At 34.6% G+C, this 21,951-nt stretch overlaps 2 protein-coding genes and 2 pseudogenes across 2 annotated transcripts; 1 reads left to right on the top strand and 3 right to left on the bottom strand.

Moving 5' to 3' along the window:
• Window positions 1-264: 264 nt before the first annotated feature.
• LOC123213883 (methylthioribose kinase-like) lies at window positions 265-2,559 on the bottom strand. Its single transcript, XM_044633509.1, has 6 exons — window positions 2,087-2,559; window positions 1,688-1,997; window positions 1,396-1,570; window positions 1,117-1,318; window positions 794-1,008; window positions 265-617 (listed from the first exon to the last, which is right to left on the bottom strand). The coding sequence occupies exons 1-6, from the start codon at window positions 2,270-2,272 to the stop codon at window positions 446-448; spliced, it is 1,260 nt and encodes a 419-aa protein (XP_044489444.1). The 5' UTR covers window positions 2,273-2,559; the 3' UTR covers window positions 265-445.
• Window positions 2,560-3,469: 910 nt separating this feature from the next.
• Window positions 3,470-8,292, bottom strand: LOC123213884 (methylthioribose kinase-like). The gene is made up of 6 exons (XM_044633510.1): window positions 7,994-8,292; window positions 6,861-7,170; window positions 6,336-6,510; window positions 6,035-6,236; window positions 4,901-5,115; window positions 3,470-3,861 (listed from the first exon to the last, which is right to left on the bottom strand). The coding sequence occupies exons 1-6, from the start codon at window positions 8,177-8,179 to the stop codon at window positions 3,693-3,695; spliced, it is 1,257 nt and encodes a 418-aa protein (XP_044489445.1). The 5' UTR covers window positions 8,180-8,292; the 3' UTR covers window positions 3,470-3,692.
• Window positions 8,293-11,116: 2,824 nt separating this feature from the next.
• LOC123213030 lies at window positions 11,117-16,373 on the top strand (annotated as a pseudogene).
• A 1,966-nt stretch (window positions 16,374-18,339) lies between these two features.
• Window positions 18,340-20,042, bottom strand: LOC123213146 (annotated as a pseudogene).
• Between the last annotated feature and the right edge of the window lie 1,909 nt (window positions 20,043-21,951).

Below are 21,951 nucleotides of genomic sequence, written 5' to 3'. Positions count from 1 at the left end.
TTGGTAGATAAACTACCTTCTAATAAATTGACCTATTTGATCTTGTATTGTATTGCCTCATCTAATGCTTGGATTGAAGTAAAGCCCCGGCAATACGCAGGAATGGGCGGTGGGAGCCTGCCATACAGTGCTTGAAAATGTGACATATTCAGGTCACTGTGGTAACTTGAGTTGTAGTACAACTCTTCCCAGCCAAGAATTAGGCCACCGTACAATTGAAGAACTCGTCAACTATGGAAGACTACCATCTTAGATGCTGAATCATTTGTTGAGTCATCACTTGCTCCAATGACAAGTATCAATTCATTAGTTTAACTGACTGCAACAGGTTTATTTGTTTAGATCTTGAGCATGTTGTTACTCAAAAGTGATCCCCATGTGGCGATGAAAGCTTCAATACAATTGGTTCATCAAGATTACAGGTTTATTCAACTTTTTCTAAATCTTAAAGATGAAGCATTGTAATGGCTGAAACAACTTCAGCAATGGCTTGGAATTTCCTTCTTTCCTTCAGAAGCAGTTTTGCAAATTCAAGAGCTTGTTTCTCACAAGCTGCTCGTTTTCTAGCATCCTTAATTGATTCAAAATCCTCAACATGGGCCACACCCACAATCCTCCTAACAATTAAAATATAAAAACATCACTGTCAGACTTGGATGATCATGAAACAACAGAATTGCGAAGTAGAATGTCAATAATGTTTCGAAAAGAATAAAAAAAAATTATCAATGTTTTAGTATCAATCCTGAAAGTATAAACTAAGAACTAACACATTCCTTTAAGTTTATCTTACCTTATCATTTTGGCAGCTCCAAATCCAAGGGTGTCGTGGAACAGATCTTTCATGAATTTTTGTTGGACAAGTTGTTGAATCTCATGATTATTATAGATTTCTGGAAGGTATGCCTCACCAGAACCACCCTTATTTTGATCCCAAAGTGTAGTGAACTTATTGTGGAACAGAGTCCAAGTCTCTTCAATTGTCCTCAATATCCACTCTTTATAACTCTGCAGTAGAATGCCAACCTTTTAAACATAATAAAAAGACTCATGGAAGATCTAAAAAGTGCCAAAAATCAATGTTATGCATGACACTCTAGTCTATCTGCAACATACTTTGCGGTCATTCGCTTGATTAGCATGTCCATCTTGAGCAAAATAAGCCAGAATCAAGTTTCCAAGAAAAGCTCCAATATCAAAAGCCATCGGTCCATAAAATGCAAATTCTGGATCTATAACTTGAGTTGAATCAAGAGTAACCATAATGGAGCCAGTGTGGAGATCCCCATGTATGAGAGCTTGAGCTCTTTCACAGAATCTACAGAAATGATATTAGCTATATTGGAATTGCCACATATTGTAGAAAGAAAACTAGTACAGAGGAAGATATAGTACTTGGATTTCAACTCAGCAATTTCGATCTTCAAAGAATTATCGTCCCTCACAGCCTCCGCATCACGGTCAAGATAAGGAGAAGTCCAATGGTTATATTGAGATTCTCTGTAAGGGTCAGAAAAAACAACCCGTGCAGTATGCCTGCATAGCTCTGCATTCCCACAAAATTCAGCAACTGCATCAATCATTCAATTAAGCTCATTAGCTGCCCTTTATCGACTTGTTGAAAGCATCCCACTGGAAGTTAAGTGTGCGAATGGTAAATTAAGCTATGTTATGTAATAATTCTTACCAGCACGTTTATGCTCCATGGTAGAACGGTACAGAAGAGACGTGCAGAAAAGGGTCTTTGCCATATATTCTGATATGTGTTCTGCAAGCAATGGATACTCAATTCCTGCAGTCAGTCCTTTCCTCAGGATAATATGCGGAGGCTCCAAGTATCGCATTCCGATCAAAGACATGGTACGATCAAAATGATAAACTTCCGGAACATGATCAGGGCACATTTGGCCGTGCTCTTTCAATGCCAAGGCCTCAAAATATGCTCGCTCTCTTGTCATTGGCCATGAATCCCCGATGCATCGAATGTATTCAAGGGCCTGTGCACCCACAAACAGATTACAAAAGTCATCTCAAATAGTCAACACTACGAAGTTTTTGAAGACAAAAGGAATTATATCTGAAGTACCTGCTTGATGACTAGAGAACCAGAAGTGCCGGCAACTATGTAAACGAAATTCATGTTGCCATCTCCGACTTCTTTGATGATCAAGTCATCAAACTTGTTACCAATTTTAGAGGACAAAGTGGGTGTGGCTTTGATATACTCGATCAAAAGTTTTTCGTCAAGCGGGCTGAACCCGGTGAAGGCCATCGGTGTGCTGTGGCTATTGGAGGTTTAGGAAAACAGTGAAGAGTTAAACGATGAAGTTTCAGGCTTTAAGGAGACAATAAAAGACGTTTAATGTTGGTTTGGTCAGCGAATGTGGGCCCAGCGACTTGTGGAGGCCAAGGCTTCATTGAATGAAGACGTGATTTAATTGATATCAAAATGGCGATTTTGCATTACCTTATTGGCGCAGAAGAAGAAAACTTGGATTTGCCTTGTCATTAATCAAATTTGGACAATATTCATATATACTGGCGGCATTTGAACATTCAACAAACGATGGCGCGGTGTCCACTGCTATATAAATTAAAGAAGAAAGTACTCACCCAGTATCATAAAATGCAGTATAAATATCTAAAAACATAGAGAATCATCCAGAAAAAAGAGAAAGAAACATTGTCCTGACAGTAGGGCTGGATTCGAGCCGAGCCAGCTCGGGCTCGAGCTCGAGCCGAGCCTGAGCTGGCTCGGTATATTTTTTTAAAAATTTTTTATACAAAACGACGTCGTTTTGATCCTCATATATACACAAAACGGTGCCGTTTTGATATGAAAAACGAGTCGAGCCGAGCCGTTACCGAGCCGAACGCAAAACGAGCCGAACTCGAGCCGAACCGAATCCGGCTCGAGTCGAGCTCGAGCCGAACTCGAGCCGGCCATTAAAAAACCGAGCCGAGCCCGAGCTGGCTGCGAGCCGAGCTCGGCTCGGCTCGAATCCAGCCCTACCTGACAGAACTCTCGTTAGAACCAATACTATACGTACCTATTTTAAATACATAAATATTAAATATTTATATATGTTATCGCACAATTGAATATTATTTTATCATTAATTCAAATTTATTCACTCATATGATAACACATATAAATATATATATATTTATATACCTAAAGTGGATACACATAATTTTATTGTCTAATTATAATAAAATATGCTTTATCATAACTCTCAGTGAAGAAACGATTCATAATGAATGATGCCGGATATTTCACCAAACAAAGCCCAAAGATAGCCAGTACTAGCATCAACAAAATTAATTCACCCAGGTGCCGGCAGTTTATCTAATAGAGTAATGAACATACTGCTTGCTCCAATCAAATTACCCTTGAGTGATGACAGGTTGGTTATAATTAAAATCCTCAAGGTAATTGGAGCCAGGACTTACTAGCTGCTCAAGAAAGTAGTAAATAGAGGGAAATTTTATACTCTGATATGCACCCAGTCACGACAATACAATCACAGCCAAGATAATATTGCAATAAGTAGTGGTTCTCTCACCACCGCTTGTTCAGAGTCAACGAAACTTGCTTCTCTTTTTCCCCCATTTTAAGCAAGAACGTGAAACTGCTTTCATACAGAACCTCACCACATGAAACTAACCACCAATCTTACATAAAACTTGTGTTACGGCTGAAGCTGAATTGCTGAAACAACTTCAGTAATGGTTTGGAATTTTCGCCTTTCCTTCAGAAGTGTTTTTGCCAATTCAAGAGCTCGCCTCTCACAAGCTGCACGTTTGCTAGCATCTGTAATTGATTCAAAATCCTCAACATGGGCAACACCAACAATCCTCCTATCCATCAAATGGTGAAAACATCATCATCATGGATTTACAAACTCCTAAATCTATATATTGGAGAAAACTGCTAAGTTATAGGAAACAAGAAAACTTAACAAATGCTGCAACCAATTACCTACAAAATTTAAGCTAATAGGAATGGGGTCTCCCTCATATTTACGACAGCATTTAATTAATGGACTTCTTATGGGATGGATCCAAATTTATGTAAGTCTTGATTTGTATCATTAATGGATTAATAGAAGGGGGGAATATTTCAGGATTCTAACATAACCTGTCAAGCTTAAGTTGATATGTGACATCACAACTCTGTTATTATTTTCTGGTATCGATCAACCATCATTCATTATACAACTTAAATAAGCTGACAATTTTTTACTGGAAAGGTAACAAAAACAAGATAATGTGGAAAGAAGAAAACTCAACAAATGCTGAGACCAATAACCTCAGAAATTTAAGCTAATAATGGACTTATTGTGTGGATCCAAATTTATGTAGTCATGATTTTTATCATTAATTAATTAATAGGAGCAATAACTTATCAAGCATAAGTTGTTACACAACATCACAATTCTGTTATTATTTCTGGTATCGATCAACCATAATTCATTATTAAACTTCAATAAGCTGACAATTTTTACTGTTAAGATAACAAGAACAAGATTGGGGTAAGCATAATGGATACATAATTAAACTCATGACCATTCCAAGCTTGAATTTATTTCAGTTTAGAAAAAATTATCACCAGAGTAATAACTACTAAATCCAACAATCTAGATCAGTGGAAACTCAAAATTTTAGTCAAGGGTCAGTCCACATTCACAAACTAGATCAGGTAAAAACACTAAATTTATGAGGGAAAACCAAAATCATGATAGCAAGCCAAACAAACAAGACCATAACCGATGAAAAAAAGGGTCAAGATAGCTTCCACAACAGCAATACTAAACCGTAAAAGTCTACAAAAGCTAGCCTGGGAGCTATGAAAGTAAATAAAAAAATGTAAATGAAGAATAAAAATCTTCCATCTCACCTTATCATTTTGGCAGCACCAAATCCAAGGGTGTCATGGAATAATTCTTTCATATATTTTTCTTGTATAAGCAGCTGAAGATCAGGGTTATTATAAATTTCTGGAAGGTATGCCTCACCCGACCCATCCTTGTGTTGATGCCAAAGTGCTGTGAACTTATCGTGGAATAGAGTCCAAGTCTCTTCAATTGTTTTCAAAATCCATTTTTTATATGTCTGCAAGAAGAAATTAACTTTAGGCAAAAACCCTAAAAGTAAAATCAAACACTGCAAAGCAGTCCCTTGAATTGTCCTAAATTTACCCCTCCTTTTTCCCCACTTAGAAACAAAAAAAGGATAGAAAAAAGCAAAAGAAAGAACACAATCACATAATCATAATGTTACACATCTAATACTCATTTACATCGGCATTGTTAAGTATCCCATTATCATTTATTTCTAAAGCACCAAATTCTAAACCCAATGTTACACTAGAATCAACAATGCTTCAAGTTAAATGTCTACCAGCAGCAACTGAGCACTCATTAGTTCGTTTTTAATTACTTCACTTATTCATTTGTTTGCCTTCTTGGACTGCTGCTAACATACCTGATCCTCCTAGAGCTAGTACCACGAGTTCCATACCATAAAATCCCTCAAGGGGTGACAGTTGAGAAATTTTAAATGCTAGTCACACAGATGAGAGCCAAAACTAACACAGTTAAAAGCCAAAAATAATTAACAAAGAAGGCATGCAGATATATAAAGGTACATATAAATTGTGATGTTAGAACACAAGTCCTGAAATTTATTAAACAGGGCACGAAACAAACTAGTTGTTACATGCAGTACCAAGGCATGCACCAACTTTTTCTTTTCCTAAAAAAAGAGAAGAAAAAAGTGGCACAAAGACAACACCACACAGAAGAAAAATATAGAAGTGTCCCATCTCTCCCCCACCCCCCAAAAAAATTAATTAGTTAAATAATTAAGAGTAGCTACTTCATTAAGTATAAAAAAACAGGTTGGAAGGGGAGGGGAAGATTTTAAAACGCATAATGCATTAGGTAGAAAGGATCAGGACATGCACAAAATAACATCTCCACATAACAAAAATATATAATGAAGGCAAAGCAATCAAAAAACTGAGACATACTTTCCGATCATTCCCTTGATCAGCATGTCCATCTTGAGCAAAATAAGCCAAAATTAAGTTTCCAAGAAAAGCTCCAATATCAAAACCCATTGGTCCATAAAATGCAAATTCTGGATCTATAATCTGAGTTGAATCATGAGTAACCATGACAGACCCAGTGTGGAGATCCCCATGTATCAGAGCTTGTGCTCTTTCACAGAACCTATACAAATTGCATATCTGGTTAATATAAATGTTCTTTTCCAAATAAAGAGCTTCCATACATTATGGAAAGAAATCAGTATTGCGGAAGTAATAGTACTTGGATTTCAACTCAGCTACTTCAAGCTTTAAAATGTTGTCCCCCCGCACAGCCTCAGCATCACGGTCAAGAAAAGGAGATGTGCAACGGTTATATTGAGATACTTTATAGGGGTCCGAAAAAACAACCTGCTCAGTAAGCCTGCATAGCTCCACATTTCCACAAAAGTCAGCAACTGCATCATCAATAGTGAAAAGCATATTGGTCATGTTTCAACAAAAACTTCAACGTAGTATAGAACTACAGCTTCAGAGCCAAAAATTATTTAGAAATTAAAAAATGATTAAAATTAGGAGAAAAAAATCAAAATGTATACATCACTGCAGCAACAATTCAAAAAACAAGAACAAAATTTCAAGCATAGAAACATCTCATAACCTACAAGTTACATATGCCTGAAATGTATTATGCAATAAATATCAGGTATATTAGAAGCCCAACTTTTTAACTGAATAAATGGAATATACACACTAGGAAAAACAAAGGAACATACAAACAAAATACAAAGAATGGAAAAACTTTTACCAGCACGTTTGTGCTCCATGGTAGTACGATAAAGAAGAGATGTGCAGAAAAGAGTCCTTGCCATGTATTCTGACATGTGTTCCGCAAGCAATGGATACTCAATTCCAGCAATCAACCCTTTTCTTAGGATAATATGTGGAGGCTCCAAGTATCGCATACCAATCAACGCCATAGTATGGTCAAAATGATAGACTTCGGGAACATGACCTGGGCACAGCTGTCCATGCTCTTTCAATGCCATTGCCTCAAAATATGCTCGCTCCTTTGTCATGGGCCATGATTCACCAATACACCGTATGTATGGAAGAGCCTAAACCCAATCAAATTAAGAAACTCATCTCAACACTTTCACATTATATCCATATGTATATTAATAACAAAAAAACCCTTAAATAAGGATGGAAGCACCGCCTTAGTCCATAAAAATTATACAAATAAAGCACCTGAAAATAGAGTTAATGCAAAAAAGCCAAAAGCTCAATGTCTAACTAGATTGATAATGTTCTTTTATTCCTTTTAATGTCACCAATTGTTAGTCAAACAATGTCATTTCTAAGCACATAGACACCGAAATCTGTTCTACCACAGGAACATTAGCGTGCTGATCTTTTAATAAAAGTTGTAAGCAGTATGACATACTTTTATAATACACTACCTAGTACCTAGATTAATTGCATGGTCAATTTAACTTGACAAATTAAGGAAAGTAATGCTCTGAAAGTCTGAAAGCTCAAATCCAGCTGGAATGTAAAATGCCTGAGATTCTAAAAGACAATTCAAATGTGTATATCGATTGAGCTTTAGTTGCATGTTAATTAGATGATTCTAAAGAAAAAAAACCCAAAAGGAAAACATATTAAGGCAACATTGGCTCACTAATTGGGGAACAAGTTTTAACAGGGAAATCTAGGTTGTTTTTCTCAAGCTCGCAAAGTAAATGAAAATTTTCTTCCAAAAATTAAAATAAGTATAATTCCAAATAATTACAGCAAATTTAAAGCAGTTATACCATCGTCCATAGAATTACAATTGAAAACTGTATCCAAAAACATTTCATCAAGAAGCTTTCTTAGTAAGCTTACTATTTGTAAATAAAGATATATTAATCCTATTGAAAAAATAAATCTAGGTACCTGCTTGATGACAAAAGAACCAGAAGTGCCAATAACGATATAGACGAAATTAAGGTTTCCATCTCCGACTTCTTTGATGGTCAAGTCATCGAACTTGTTACCAATCTTGGAGGACAAAGAAGGCGTCGCTTTGATGTACTCTATTAAAGAGTCCTCGTCAAGTCGCCTATATTCCGTGAATGCCATCTGTGCAGTGGCTATTGGAACCCAAGCTTCTCCGCAGCGTGGCTTAAGAGAGAGAGATGTTGCAGGTGGAGTTTGAGATTTTCACGGAGAAAAGAAAAGTTGTTTTCACTGGTAGTACATCGAATGTGGACGGTTTTATAAATTTAGAAGAGGGTGACCGGTTTTCCCACCCCCTTCTTTTGCATGAATAACATTTTCCCACCCTTGAACTTCAAAAATCACATAAGACTTCAAGTTTACCAAAAAGTCAGTGTGCTAGTGCTAGTAAAGATCATGAGCACAAAGATTGAACCTCAAATAGGGCAATCACCACAATGACCATCTTGTGGCTGCATACCACCGATTGGAGGTGGAGGAGGCAATGTGGTAGGTGAAGACTACCATACAAATAGTGAGGTCGTGGAGGACGATGAGAAAGAAGTCCTAGAGTTTAGGGAAGAGGCAGGGGAAAAAGAGTGAGGAAAATGAAATGGGAATGAGTTAGCTTTAGCTTCTAAAGATTTTGACTGAAACCTTGATGAGGAGATTGAGTCCCCTTCTAACAAAATTAGACTCAAACTTCTTTAAGGGATAATTTTGGATATAGATTGATTAAGGCTTTTAACCTAAAAATTTTTAAGGATATAGGACAAATTCCTTCCTTACTAAGACGTGTTTTGGTTGAATTTTTTTTTCAATTATGAGTAGTATCTTACTGAATTGTATGATTCTAGCTAAAGAATGACTAGTCATTAGAGGTTTGATTATTAATTTTAAGATTAAAATTTGTAGATGAAAAAAGAATCATGATTGAGAAGTATTGAAAAATGTGATGAGACGAAGATTAAAATATAAAGAAGAGTTGTAGTGGGATAATTAGGGATGGTGGGGTGTGAAGAAGAAGATATTGAATTAAAAAGAATATAAAAATATATTTTTTTAATAAAATATAATTAAGATTCAAAATTGGATAAATTAATTAAGTGCTAATTAAAGATGACAAAAAAATAAGACTGAAGATGAAAAATATGTCATTTCTAAAGTTGAAGAGCAAGAAATTTATCTTTAAAAAAAGGGGTGGGAAGCAGTTATTCTCCCATCGAAAGAGGATAATGAGTAATTGGTTTTATTTTATTGGTGCGGCGTGATTATGGTTGTGTAATGTGAAAGAAGAATCCGATTCTTTCACATTGCTTTAAATTGGGTGAAGCATGATGTGTCCAACTGGCCGAGGCTGCCTTATATCATTGGTTTCGATCCTTTCTGCCTTTTGTTTACAGTTTCGAACCTTTCTACCAACTTAACCTTTTTTAAGACTTCTCAGTATACGAAGGGTAACTTCTCAGTTTACAAAATATGAAATGTCACTTTTTAGTATCTGAAGTATGTGGAGTATGTAAAAAATAATCTCTTAGTAGGTAAATTATGTAGTGTATGTGAAGGTTAACTTTTCAAGACGCAAAGTATGTGAAGATTAACTAACTTAACTTCTCAATATGTAGAGCATACAAAAATTAAACTTCTCAACATGTGAAGATAGCTTCTTAGTAAACGAATCACTAGAAATACTCAAAATATGTGAAGGTTAATTTCTTAGTACACGGTATGTGAAGATTATAATAGCTAGTAAAAAGAAGTCGAAGATGCCACCGGTGAAAGCGTATAATCTTACATGTTATCTCCCTCACTTTTGTATCTTCATAATATTCTCTATTTTAATTTCATATTATGGTCGATAATTATGGTCTTCCAATTGGTATTTCTAGTTTTGGACATACAAGGTTTTAATAGAGAGTTTTGCTAAACAGAAAAAAATAACTGGAAGTCTTTGCATGGTTAAATGGACGACAAGAAACATTCCGACTTTAGAGGATATAATTAATATTTTGACCAAAATAGTCGTAAGTTGCATGAAAACTTAGGTGGTAAATGGTAAAACTTTTCATTACTGTTATCTATAAAATCTAAGTAACAATAATAAAATAAAATAAAATTAGTAGGATATTACAATTTCTAGAAGAAAATTTATCAATAAAATAAAATTTATATTAATTTTAATTAAAAACAATAAAAAAATATTAATACAAATATAAATAGGATTATCAATGAAATATGATTTCATGTATAAGATAAATTTGCTTTTTGAAAATATTAGAGGTAAATATATGAGTAAATATGAAAATGTTTTTAAATATTTTAAGAATTTTAAAATTTCAATATATCTTTTAATAATTTTAAAATTGTTAATTGCATCCTTAAATAAATATACAATAAATGAGATGTATAAATTTTATATTATAAATTATAGAACTATATTATATTTTAAAAATATAAATAGTAAATATAATAATTCTTTAGATAACATAAGAGAAATATACATTTATCTTTAATAAATTTTTAAATAATATCATTGATAGTGTATATTATCTCTCTTTACCATGTAAGCTTTTAAATATGAGAGAGAAAAATATATTAAAACTTTAATTGTTTAATAAATAATGATTTTATCCTTAATCTTAATTGAAATTTTTAATAAAAATTTAATTATTAGTAGATGTTTGAGTTTTTAAAAATTGAACGATAGAAATTTGGAATTTTACTATACCTTGGGTGGGAAATAGTCTTTGGCCCATATATATATATATTTGGTTCAATTATCATGATAAAGAAAAAATTAGCATTGAATGAAGAGTAACAAATCCTAGAGAGATTTTTGTCACTTTTTAAACTTTAGATTAAGAGAAATGTAAAATTTTAAATATAGAGGGGGAAAAATGATAAAACTTTAATTTTTTAATAAATAACTTTTAACTTTAATTGAAAATTTTAACTAATATTTTATTATAAATGAATATTTAGATTTTAAAAAAATAAAAAATAAAAGTTTTGAGATTTTGCTAGGTGAGAAGTACTCTTTTGACCTATATATATATATATAACGCACAATATTTTATGTTTGAAATTAACACTTGAGATATTTGCTTTTTTAAAACCCGAATAACGGAGGGGAGGGAATGCAGCAACGTATCGTTTCCCGTTCTCGTTATCTTAGTAATTTCAGAGGCAGATGCAGAGGTCGCTTTCATTCCTGGTGATTTCCACCGTCCTCGCTCTATCCATTCTAGATATCTCCATCGTCCAACCTTCGCATTCAATTTCGCGGCGCCGATCACCGGACAATGGCGCTCTCTCCCTCTGTGCTCAGCTCATCCAACCCAACGGCTATCCCTGCACTGAACATACTGTACCGTCTCTCTCTAATTACTTACTACCCGATTCTTATAGTTTTTTGCACTTTATTTAACTTCTTCAGGGGCAAGGCAAAATCTTATGGGTTGAGCTAACAGTCAAATATGGTTATTATTATTATTATTATTGTAAATTGTTATCGTTAATGCGGGATTTAATGAATTAAATTAAATTTACTGGTTTTGTAGGCAAACTAACAAAACCTTGATTTATCTCGATCTTGTGTCATAATTTGTGAGAGAGCGGAGGAATTTTTGATGAATCTGAGGAAATTGATGAATTGATAAGGCAATAGCTGCATATTAATACACTTTCTTTCTTTTGAAGTTTCTGAAGCTGCCAAATAAAGTCTTATGGTGCTTTGTGAGTGTTTTTGTAAAAATAGTAAAAGAAGTTTCTGGAAAAGCACCCATTTAGTGCTTCTATAGAAAGAAATAATTGCCTTTTCAATTAAAAAGGAGTTTCTAGGAAATCACATATCGAGTGCTTCTCCATTTGAGCTGAATACTGCAAAATAGACACATGTAACTATTTGAAAGGTCGTGAATGATAGCTAAAGCACTTCCAACTACACTATTAGTTAATCCCCGTCTTTTAGTTGATATAAATTGCTAGTGAGAGATTCTGCCGATATGATTATTTGTAACTTGAGTTGTCTATTGGACACTTAAATATGTTTTTTCTCTTTTTTTTGATAGATTCAAACAAAGGATGGCTACTTATTGGGTCTCCAACGTGTGTCATCTAGCAATGCTAATCTAAAAGTTCAGCGAGGTCCTCCTGTTTTGCTGTTGCATGGTCTCTTTATGGTGAGCATCTCACTGTACTGCCACTACCAATATAAAAAATAGTGTTGCATTGTTGATTTCATATGTTCATTTTTTTTAATACTTAAAGCTCAGATGGTAGGATCTTTTTTTGTGTGCCCCCTTCTGCATTTTAGCACAAAGATGTATGCTCTAAACAATACAACCTGACTTTCCATGTAGTACATCTCTTATAACCATATTCTTGATGTTTATAGTAATTTCTGGATAAACGATGATACTGAGAATATGGTGTACCTTATATTTACATATTACAAATGTTTAGCAGTTAGTTTCTTAGTGGGATAAGTTTTCAATGATGTGATCTTTTAATGCAATTTGGTAAAACCTACTAATTTTTCTGTACAGGGAGGTGATGCATGTTTTTGGATTCTCCTGAGGAGTCATTGGGCTTTGTCCTTGCAGATCATGGTTTTGACGTATGGGTTGGAAATGTCCGTGGAACACGTTGGAGTCATGGCCATATATCATTATCTGAGAATGACAAGGTACTTGAAGTTTATGCTTCAAATTTTGTCATTTAATGATCTTCTGGTTGTTTAATGGTTGCCTGTAGCCCTGCTATACCCATGGTTGAGGTCCACTTAAATTGCATATGGAGACTGGTTTGTCCTAGTTTATCTTGTATAGGAAGGTTGAGCTTTAACAATGTTGAAGAGGATAGAAACGGAGAATGGAGGGAGATTAAAGTTGGAATACTCTCTGCACGGTATGAATATAGTGAGCACATATTTTTCTTGCAGGATTTTTGGGATTGGAGTTGGCAGGAATTGGCTCTGTACGATGCTGCAGAAATGATACACAACATAAATATAATCACAAGCTCAAAAATCTTCATTGTTGGACATTCACAGGTTCCTACCACATTTCTTTTCTCATAAAAGTTTGCCTGCTTTAGCTCCTTGCCTATGTGCTTATTTTATCTGCACACATCACAGGGAACAATCATAACCTTGGCTGCTCTCACCCAACCGGATGTAGTGGAAATGGTAGAGGCTGCTGCTCTTCTGTCGCCAATAACGTACTTGGAACATATTAGTGCTCCTCTTGTACTAAGAATGGTTGGCGTGCATCTTGATCAGGTAGTCCTTTGTTACCCTTTATCTTTGTGGAAATGTTTTATGGTGATGAAAATGATTGTGAATTCTTTCCAGCAGATGGTTTTTGCTATGGGCTTGCGTGAACTGAACTTTAGAAGGTTTTGTTATGCTTCAAATCATTTTTTCATTTCATTTTTTTACGAGCAAGTGAAAATTTTGTTGTTTTCTTTTATTAATTTTACACTGTTTTTTTAATCTTCAGTAATGTGTTAATTGGTCTTGTTGATTCCCTATGCGATGGCCATTTAGATTGCAATGATTTACTAACAACCATAACAGGTTTGCATGCTCTCTCTCACTCACACAACCTTATTCATTTTCTGTTTCTTATCTGTTGTTCTTGGAATACTGTTTTAGCAAATAGTTTCTTTTGTCTTTTCTTAAGCAACAACTGAAGGTGTTTCTTAAACACTTGACCGATTATGATATTCATCTACTTTAGGCTCTCAGTTTCCATTAATTGTTATATAAATCTCAATAGCAATCCATAATTTTAGGATATAATAAGCAAATTCCAAGTTTGTTTGATCATGCTTTTCACCTTAAACAAAGAAGAATCGGATCCCAAGTAATTACAATTGAAGATTTCCTAAGTTGAGATTCATTTTTCTTACTGTAGATATCTGGTTTGGAAGTGGTTGTTGCAGTTTGTAGCAAAGTTGTAGGGAGGAAAGAAAGAAAGAAAAAAAGACATACAAAGTAAAAACCAGTGAATTCCATTATTTTGTGTTTTTAATTCTGTATATTGTTTATTTTACATTGCCTTATATAGAATAGGAAAAAGCTAAAACATTTTAAAACTTCCTAGATGATTCCTAGTTTAATCCTATCAACAACTTAACCGAATGATTCCTACACAACCCCTCAAGCTGGTGAATAAATACAACATTCCAAGCTTGGAATTTTGCTGCTCAAGCCTGTGTCTAAATAGTCCTTTTGTAAGGATATCATTTGCCTGTTGACTTGTAGGAAGGTGGATAATCAACACAATCTTCTAGTCTATTTTTTATTTTTTCCTTGATAAAGTGTCCGTCTATTTCAACTTAGTCCAGTCATGATGCACAGGATTATGTGCTATGCTTATGACAACTTTGTTATCACAATAAAGCTTTACAAGCTCCTCACTCAATTTTTATCTCAGTTAGAAGTCTCTTAAGCCATATTAATTCACAAATTTCCTGTGCCATGTCTTTAAATTCAGCCTCAACATTGCTTCTAGCCACCATAATTTCATTTTTAACTCCTCCTTGTGACCAAATTCTCCCACACAAACATATGATAGTCTGAAATAGACCTTCTATCATTCACAGTCCCTACCCAATCTGCATTAGTGAATACTTCAATTTTTCTATCAGTATTTTTCCCAAAAAACAGACCTTTACCAGGAGTCATCTTAAGGTACCTTAATATTCAATACACAGCCTCGAAGTGCTTTTCTTGGGGCTATGCATGTGTTGACTTATTACAATTGCAACAGCAGCTATGTTCAATCTTGTATGGTATATAGATTGATTAACTTGCCAACAAGTCTTTGATACCTACCTCTCTCCATTGGTGTATCCCCATCATTACTATCAAAATTTAGATTGTGCTCAATAGGTGTATCACTAGGTTTACACCCTAACATTCTTGTCTCCTGCAGCAGATCCAAAATGTATTTTCTTTGTGACACATAAATACCCTTCCTGCTCTTGGCCACTTCCGTTCTGTAAGGTTCCAACCAACAAGTAACCCAATTAATCAATTTGCAATAGAAGCAATCAACAACACAGTAAGAAATGAATGAGAGAAAGGATAATTGTATATCTTTTTTCTAAAGGAAATTAAGCATACAACAATCTCACTCTGCCACACCTGTTCATAAAGATCCAAATCAATGGGCTTACATAGCAGTTAATCAGTTCTCATTTAAGGGCTTTATAAATGCTGATATTCTTCTTCAACAAAATTCACTGCAGTGCTGTCTGTTATGCAATCTAAAATGGTTCATGCTGATGCACATTTATCAAAATAAGAGGGAGTTGTTAACTTTGCAGGGAAAAACTGTTGCTTTAATAACTCAAGAGTGGACTTCTATCTGGAATATGAACCTCATCCTTCTTCAGCAAAAAACATGCGCCATCTGTTCCAGAGTATGCTTCATACAATTTCTCTCTAGGAAACTTCTTTGCTCTATTAATTATTATTTTTATTTCATTTACAAATTTGGTTATTTTTCATGCAACAAGCTTTATAGTCGGAAGCGGCTTTCTGATTTTTGCTACACCTAATAAACGATATTACCTGCACCTTATTATAGACATCCTGTTGTTCCTCTATATATTCTGTTATAAGTTCAGTGGATAGTTTTTAATGCATGAATAACATTCAGTCTTACAGTAATTCTGCGAACAAACTCCATTATTTCTTTAAAGCTCTAATTTTTTTTTTAATTTTACATTACATATTTTGCAGTTACCTAAACAAATTCAATGGTGGCAAATAACTAGGTGTTCAGAAAGTGGATCTCTTTATTTCTTGTTCAAGAGAATTATAAAAAGTCACTATGGTTTTATTAGGATACTCAAAATCTGTTTGTTCTTTTCTTACGTTTGTCAGTGATCCGTAAGGGTACTTTTTCGCTGTACGATTATGGATTCTTCAAAAACTTGAAGCTATATGGTCAGACAAAACCCCCAGCATTTGATCTTAGCCACATTCCCAAGTCTTTGCCATTATGGATGTGTTATGGTGGAAATGATGCTTTAGCAGACGTGACAGATGTACAGCATACTATAAAGGAATTGCAGTCAACACCAGAATTGCTTTATCTCGAAAACTATGGTCACATGGACTTTATCTTGAGCATAAAAGCAAAGGAAGATTTTCACAGCCATATGATTGGGTTTTTCAGGTCTTTGGGAAAGTCCAGTAGTTCTGAAATGATTGCTTTATATGATATGTGATTATAATTCTCAATGTATTCAACTGATTATCTGTATGTATATATTGTAGGTCACATTTGTTCTCTTTTTAATCAATCAAGATAAAGATGTTTAGGAGGGAAAATTGTTTTATTATTGTTCCGTTAATTACCTTTATTGAAGATAAAAGCTAGATTATCTTCAATCTAGTCAATTGTGCATCTAGGATGCAAGATGAAGCAAATCATTTTGACAAGAGTAAGAAGTTTGCTTGAAGATCAACTTCCTCTGGAATTGCGGAGAAGCCACATGGCACTAAAGACTTCGTGTTAGTTGATGTATAGGTCTGTGAGACTGATTTGTAAATTTCAATTGACCTTTTTTGATGGTTTTCGCATTGGAAAACTATTGGAGAGGGAGAGGATACTAATGGTGGAGTTAATGACATGTTAGAGTAAATCATAAAAACAACAGTCATTAGAAAGAAAATTCATTTTATAAAAGTGTATTGTAATGTTTTTAACTCTGAGGGGATAACTTTAACTCTAAAATATGAAAATCCTAGATGGTGGGTAAAAGTAATTTTTTAAAATTACGTTAGAGAGAAAATTATTAATTTTTAAAACTAAGATAAAAAAAAGAGATAAATTTTAATTTTTAAAATAAAATTTTAAATAACGTTTTTATTTTTTACACTAATAACAAAATTTAATAAAAATTGAATGATGAGTGAGTAATTGAGTTTATGAAATTTAAAGTTGACTAAAACTTGGTTGAGAATAAGTCTTTTGGCCTTTTTATCACTAGTAAATTATTATTTACGCAAATTTTCTTACTGTATATAATATTATTTTGAGAAGTATATTGATTGTATTTAAAAAAAAATTCTGACGTATATATAATTTTGTAAGAATTTATAAATTATTAATTTTTTGCCACCTACTTGACTACGTGCTTGCATCAGGGACTCTGTAACTAAGTCAATCGTATTCGCAGTGGGACGTATCTTGAGAGTGACCACTAACCTAATCTTGGAAACGTACGGGGCTTTGATTTGCATCAAGTCAACTCAAGGCATCCGATTCATTGAGCCAAGAATACGCCATTAAAGTAACCTTTGATTTGAAAAAACAACCCTCAATTTTTTTTAGCGTTAATTGTTACATTTTGAAACTTATGGGTGTAGTTAAGTTTCATGAAACATTTTGAGGGGAACTTTGGATTTTAACTTTGAAATGGTGAACAATAGAATTCTAGCAACCAGTCAGACAGATACATATGGCCGTTCAAGTCTAGTAAGAAGACAAAACAAGAGTTTTGGGGACAGCCTCTGAGAGCGATTGATACTGTCAGCTAATAATTTGGTTTAACCGCCATTCAATTTAAGGATGATAATGTCACCTTCGAAATTACAGTTGCAAATTTGGGACCCATAGCTAGGGGCTGAACAATATTCCATTCAAAAGTTTGTTTCAGTGGCCTTTTTTTCACCCATCAAGCCCTGAACATACATTTTTCCATTTATCATTTGGGATATGTTAACTGATATGGTACAACTGCTGGGAGAAAAATAAAAATACCTTCTATTAAATGTATTTGTAGATTTGATTTATATTAATTTTATGATTAGTAATTATAAAAAATAAAAATATCACGAAAAATAATTTTACTGAAAACTAGTTAAGTTTTAATCTACAATAGTTCAATTTGACCAAGTCACATTTGAGATGTTATTGATTGGTAAATACATTAACAAATACTTTTATGACAACCGTATTTTGTTGTCATAGTATGAGGGTTGACATTAGGAGAATTATGAAAGAGTAATATTATATGTACCTATTTCAAAATATATAAATATATATATACAATTACATAATTAAATGTTATTTTTTTAAAATTAAAAGTTGGTAAATATAATTTATTAATTAAAAAAAAGTAAGTAGATGAAATAGTATTAATAAACCTACAAAAACAAATTCTGTTTCTATAGATTTTAGAATGAAACCTTTATAATTGATAAATATTATTGTGAAAAAAATAAATGAAAAAGAAATTTAAGTTAATTTCTGACACAAACCACTTACAACATGTGTGAAAACAACCAAACAAAGGGGAAGTACAATCAAAAAGCCCCGAAACAGAAAGTAAATAATATTACATAGATAGAGCTCATGAAGAGAGTTTCATGAAATTATTTATTTCCTAACAATACCCAATCATCATTCGCCACCTGTCACTTTATTTCTTATGACTCCGCCAATCCTACTACTTTCCCGTTGGCTTCAACCTTCTCCACCAAGTCTACCTTCCCATTGACTTCAGCCTTCTCGACCAACTCTGCAACACCTCCATTAATGGCGGCTGGCTTAACGGCCTTTGAATTGCTGGTCATGATCTCAACACTCCTCCTTCTCACCTCATCGACAAAGGCTTGAATGTTCCTGTCAGAGGAGCCACCTTCTGCCACCGCTTCCTCCGCCGCTTTCTTCCACTTCAATGCGTTTTGTTTCATTTCTGCAGCCTTCGGCCCGGACGTCGCCTCTAGCAAGCATTTCTCAATCTCCTCACGAGGGATTATCCTGTCTTCAGCCTCTCCTCGGCACATTCTTATTCCAGTCTTGAACACGTCCACTAGGTACACCGCGTCGGTGACTTGATCTCCCCATTGCGGGAAAGCCACAACCGGCATACCTGATGTTAACGACTCCATTGTTGAGTTCCAGCCGCAGTGTGTTACAAAGCAAGCTACACTCGGGTGAGACAACACTTTCTCTTGCGGACTCCACTGCACTACCCTGCCGTTGTCTCCAACTTTCTCCAAGAACCCATCAGGAAGAACAAGGAGTTCGAGGCCTGCATCCTTGTGCGGCGGCTTCATCACCCACAAAAATGAGACCCCAGAGTTTAACAAACCGTGAGCAATTTCGTCTACTTGTTCCTGCTTCAAGTAAACTACACTTCCGAAAGAGATGTAAACGACGGATGATGCCGGTTTTGTGTCGAGCCACTCTATACAGTCGTCTGCCTTCATGAAGTCACCACGGACGGTTGAAGATGGTGCCTTGGGTTTTTAAACAGCGGGCCAACAGTCTTGATAGGGGAAATTGTCGACATGTATTCAATTATTTCGTGCTCAAGCTCCTGGAAAGTGTCCATCAAAATGCAGAAAGGCTTGTCGAGGTTTTTATACTGACCAAGAATGGCCCTCCTCAAGAAAGGATAAGGAGTTGTTGGATGCAGAAAACTAGGCACTTCATCATACTTGAGGAGTGGCATAAATGGCAACTGAACGTCAATTTCAGGATTTTTTTCATCAGGGAAAGGGACCAACCCGTGACAATAATGATAATAAGCGGCAAAACAAGCACAGGATTGGACCCAAAGCATTGCGGAAGGAAGGCCTAAACTCTCCGCAACATCTGACACCCAGGAATGAAAGGATTATTGATGAGGCAAGAAACGGGACGGTTTTGTTCAGCGTTTTTCTGGATCATTTTAGGAATCAATTCTTTTCCAACAAGCTCAAGTTGGGGCAGGTATTGGTCGAGGTCTTGGCGCCTTGGCTCGTCCTCGTCCCAGCCATCTTCGAAGAATTCAAACCGAATGAAGCCATCTCCGATTGGCGTGGGCTCGTCAGTGAGATTGCTTGCTTTTCTCATTTGTTTGCCAATGCTTTCAGGAGTGGTGAAGGTGACAAGCAAACCTTTAGAAGCAAGGCGCTTGCCAAGTCGAAGAAGAGGGTTTACATGGCCTTGGCCGGGAAGGAAACAAGAAACACATGAACAAGTGATTCAGAACCCATTTTCTTTCTCTTCACTCCTGAATCCTCTTTCAAATAGCTAGAAAGAAATAGAGGAAGAAATGTGAAAAGAGAAATGATTAGTGTGATTATTGTTGAATGGTAAGAGAAACAAGGCAAGCGGGCAAATATATACGATATGAATATATCTCATATTCAAAGGGTGATTTCTGGGAAGATATGACTATCAGCTTCAGCTAGCTAACTTTGCTTATGAAAGTTCGTTTAGAATGGCAAAGTCAATTTGGAAGATAAATTAAACAGAGGCCAATAGACTACAACCGTCAACTGAATGTTGTAGCCCGCTATTTAACATAATTATCTGCATCAGCATTGATGTCAGTCCATTAATTTCAATTAATCACTAAATTTCTTGCCTGTTAATCTAATTATATATGTCTTATGGAAAGTTGCAATTAACCATCATTGAAAATTAGGTAGACGGTGAATTTTTGTTGTGGAGAGAGCGCTTTCGCATTTAAAGCTAGCTAATATTGATCGTGGATTGTCCAGTATTCTGTAACAATAATGTTCGTCCATGCTGCCGTCATTTATGCAATACATATATTAGAAGAAGAATAAGAAGAAACTTTCTAGGGCGCCTTAATAAAGGCAAAAAGTAATGAAGTTTTTGCTAGACTAGAAGGTGAAATGGCCGACAAGTAGTTACAGCAGATAGGTCAATGCCAAAAACATCCGCACGTACTTTCGTAAGTGCTTTCAGATATATGCTAATCAGACAATAGAAACCAAATTTCTTTCCTTTTGCGTGCATGTAGCTGAACTACAACTACTTTCTATTCATCGGTATAGCTTCAGAAATTTAATGGCTCTCAAATTGTACGTTGCACCAATAATTAGTGGTTCAGAACCCAAAATTGTAAGGTAAAGAGCAACCGTATACTTATTAAAAACCACCGTTATTTTTTCTTTTTAATTAATCACCCTCTGTAAAACGATAAAATTTATTAAAATATGGAAAAAAAAATACTATATTACGAACTGTTAGGACGGTAATAATGTTTTCAAATATACGGGAGAATATATAATTTCTGAAACAAAAAAAATGGGAAATTATTCATTTGTCCCTTGAGAGTTGTACAAAAAACATTTATATCCCTAATTTTCTGTTCACAGTTTAGTTTAGAAGGGTGTCATTATAATATTTTAATAATAAGGATGACCATGGTGAAATCCTGGTGATGGTGGTGTGGTGGTGTAGCAGTGAAGAAGTGTCCCCGACATTATTAAGATTTCCAGAAAAAATTCCAAAACTGATTTGCAAATTTTCAAACATTTTAAAGGTTAAATGTCATGTTTACGTTTGGATTTAAAAATGTAAAACAATTAACTTTTTTAAATTTATGGATGATAAATTATTATTTTACTATTATACCATTAATGTTTTGATTTTGGGTTAAAAAAAATTATTTATTTATCCAAAGATGGAAAACTTCTAGCCTATAGCTTGGGTGGGAAATCTGTAGCACAAAACATAGGGCAAACAAGGCCAAAGGACTATTTCCCCCCCAAGTTTAGGTGCAATCCCAACGTCCACGCTCATGAAAATTTGAAAAATTCGAAGTCTTACCATGATATAACTATTAATTAAAATTTCTAGTTAGAAACAAGGGTAAAAATCGTTAATTTACTAATAATATTAAAAAAATATAAAATTCATTAGATTAAAAACTAACAATTTCCACCATTATCTAAAGTTTTCTAACTTTGAAGAGTCACATTTTTCTCTTAAATTTTTTTTCACCTATCCGACCACAATCTACCGACTCAACGAAGTTCTTCACTAATCCAACCCTAAACACCATTGGTTGATGCACATAGATAAATTTGAAATGAATCTCTTTGTTGACGAGAAAGAGATATGGACTATCATCGATGAAGAGATCCAGAT

The sequence above is a fragment of the Mangifera indica genome, chromosome 4 (assembly GCF_011075055.1).
Source record: "Mangifera indica cultivar Alphonso chromosome 4, CATAS_Mindica_2.1, whole genome shotgun sequence".
In the NCBI taxonomy this organism is placed as follows: domain Eukaryota; kingdom Viridiplantae; phylum Streptophyta; class Magnoliopsida; order Sapindales; family Anacardiaceae; genus Mangifera; species Mangifera indica.
The sequence above is the reverse complement of the archived record's forward strand: the minus strand, read 5'-3'. Positions and strand labels throughout refer to the sequence as shown.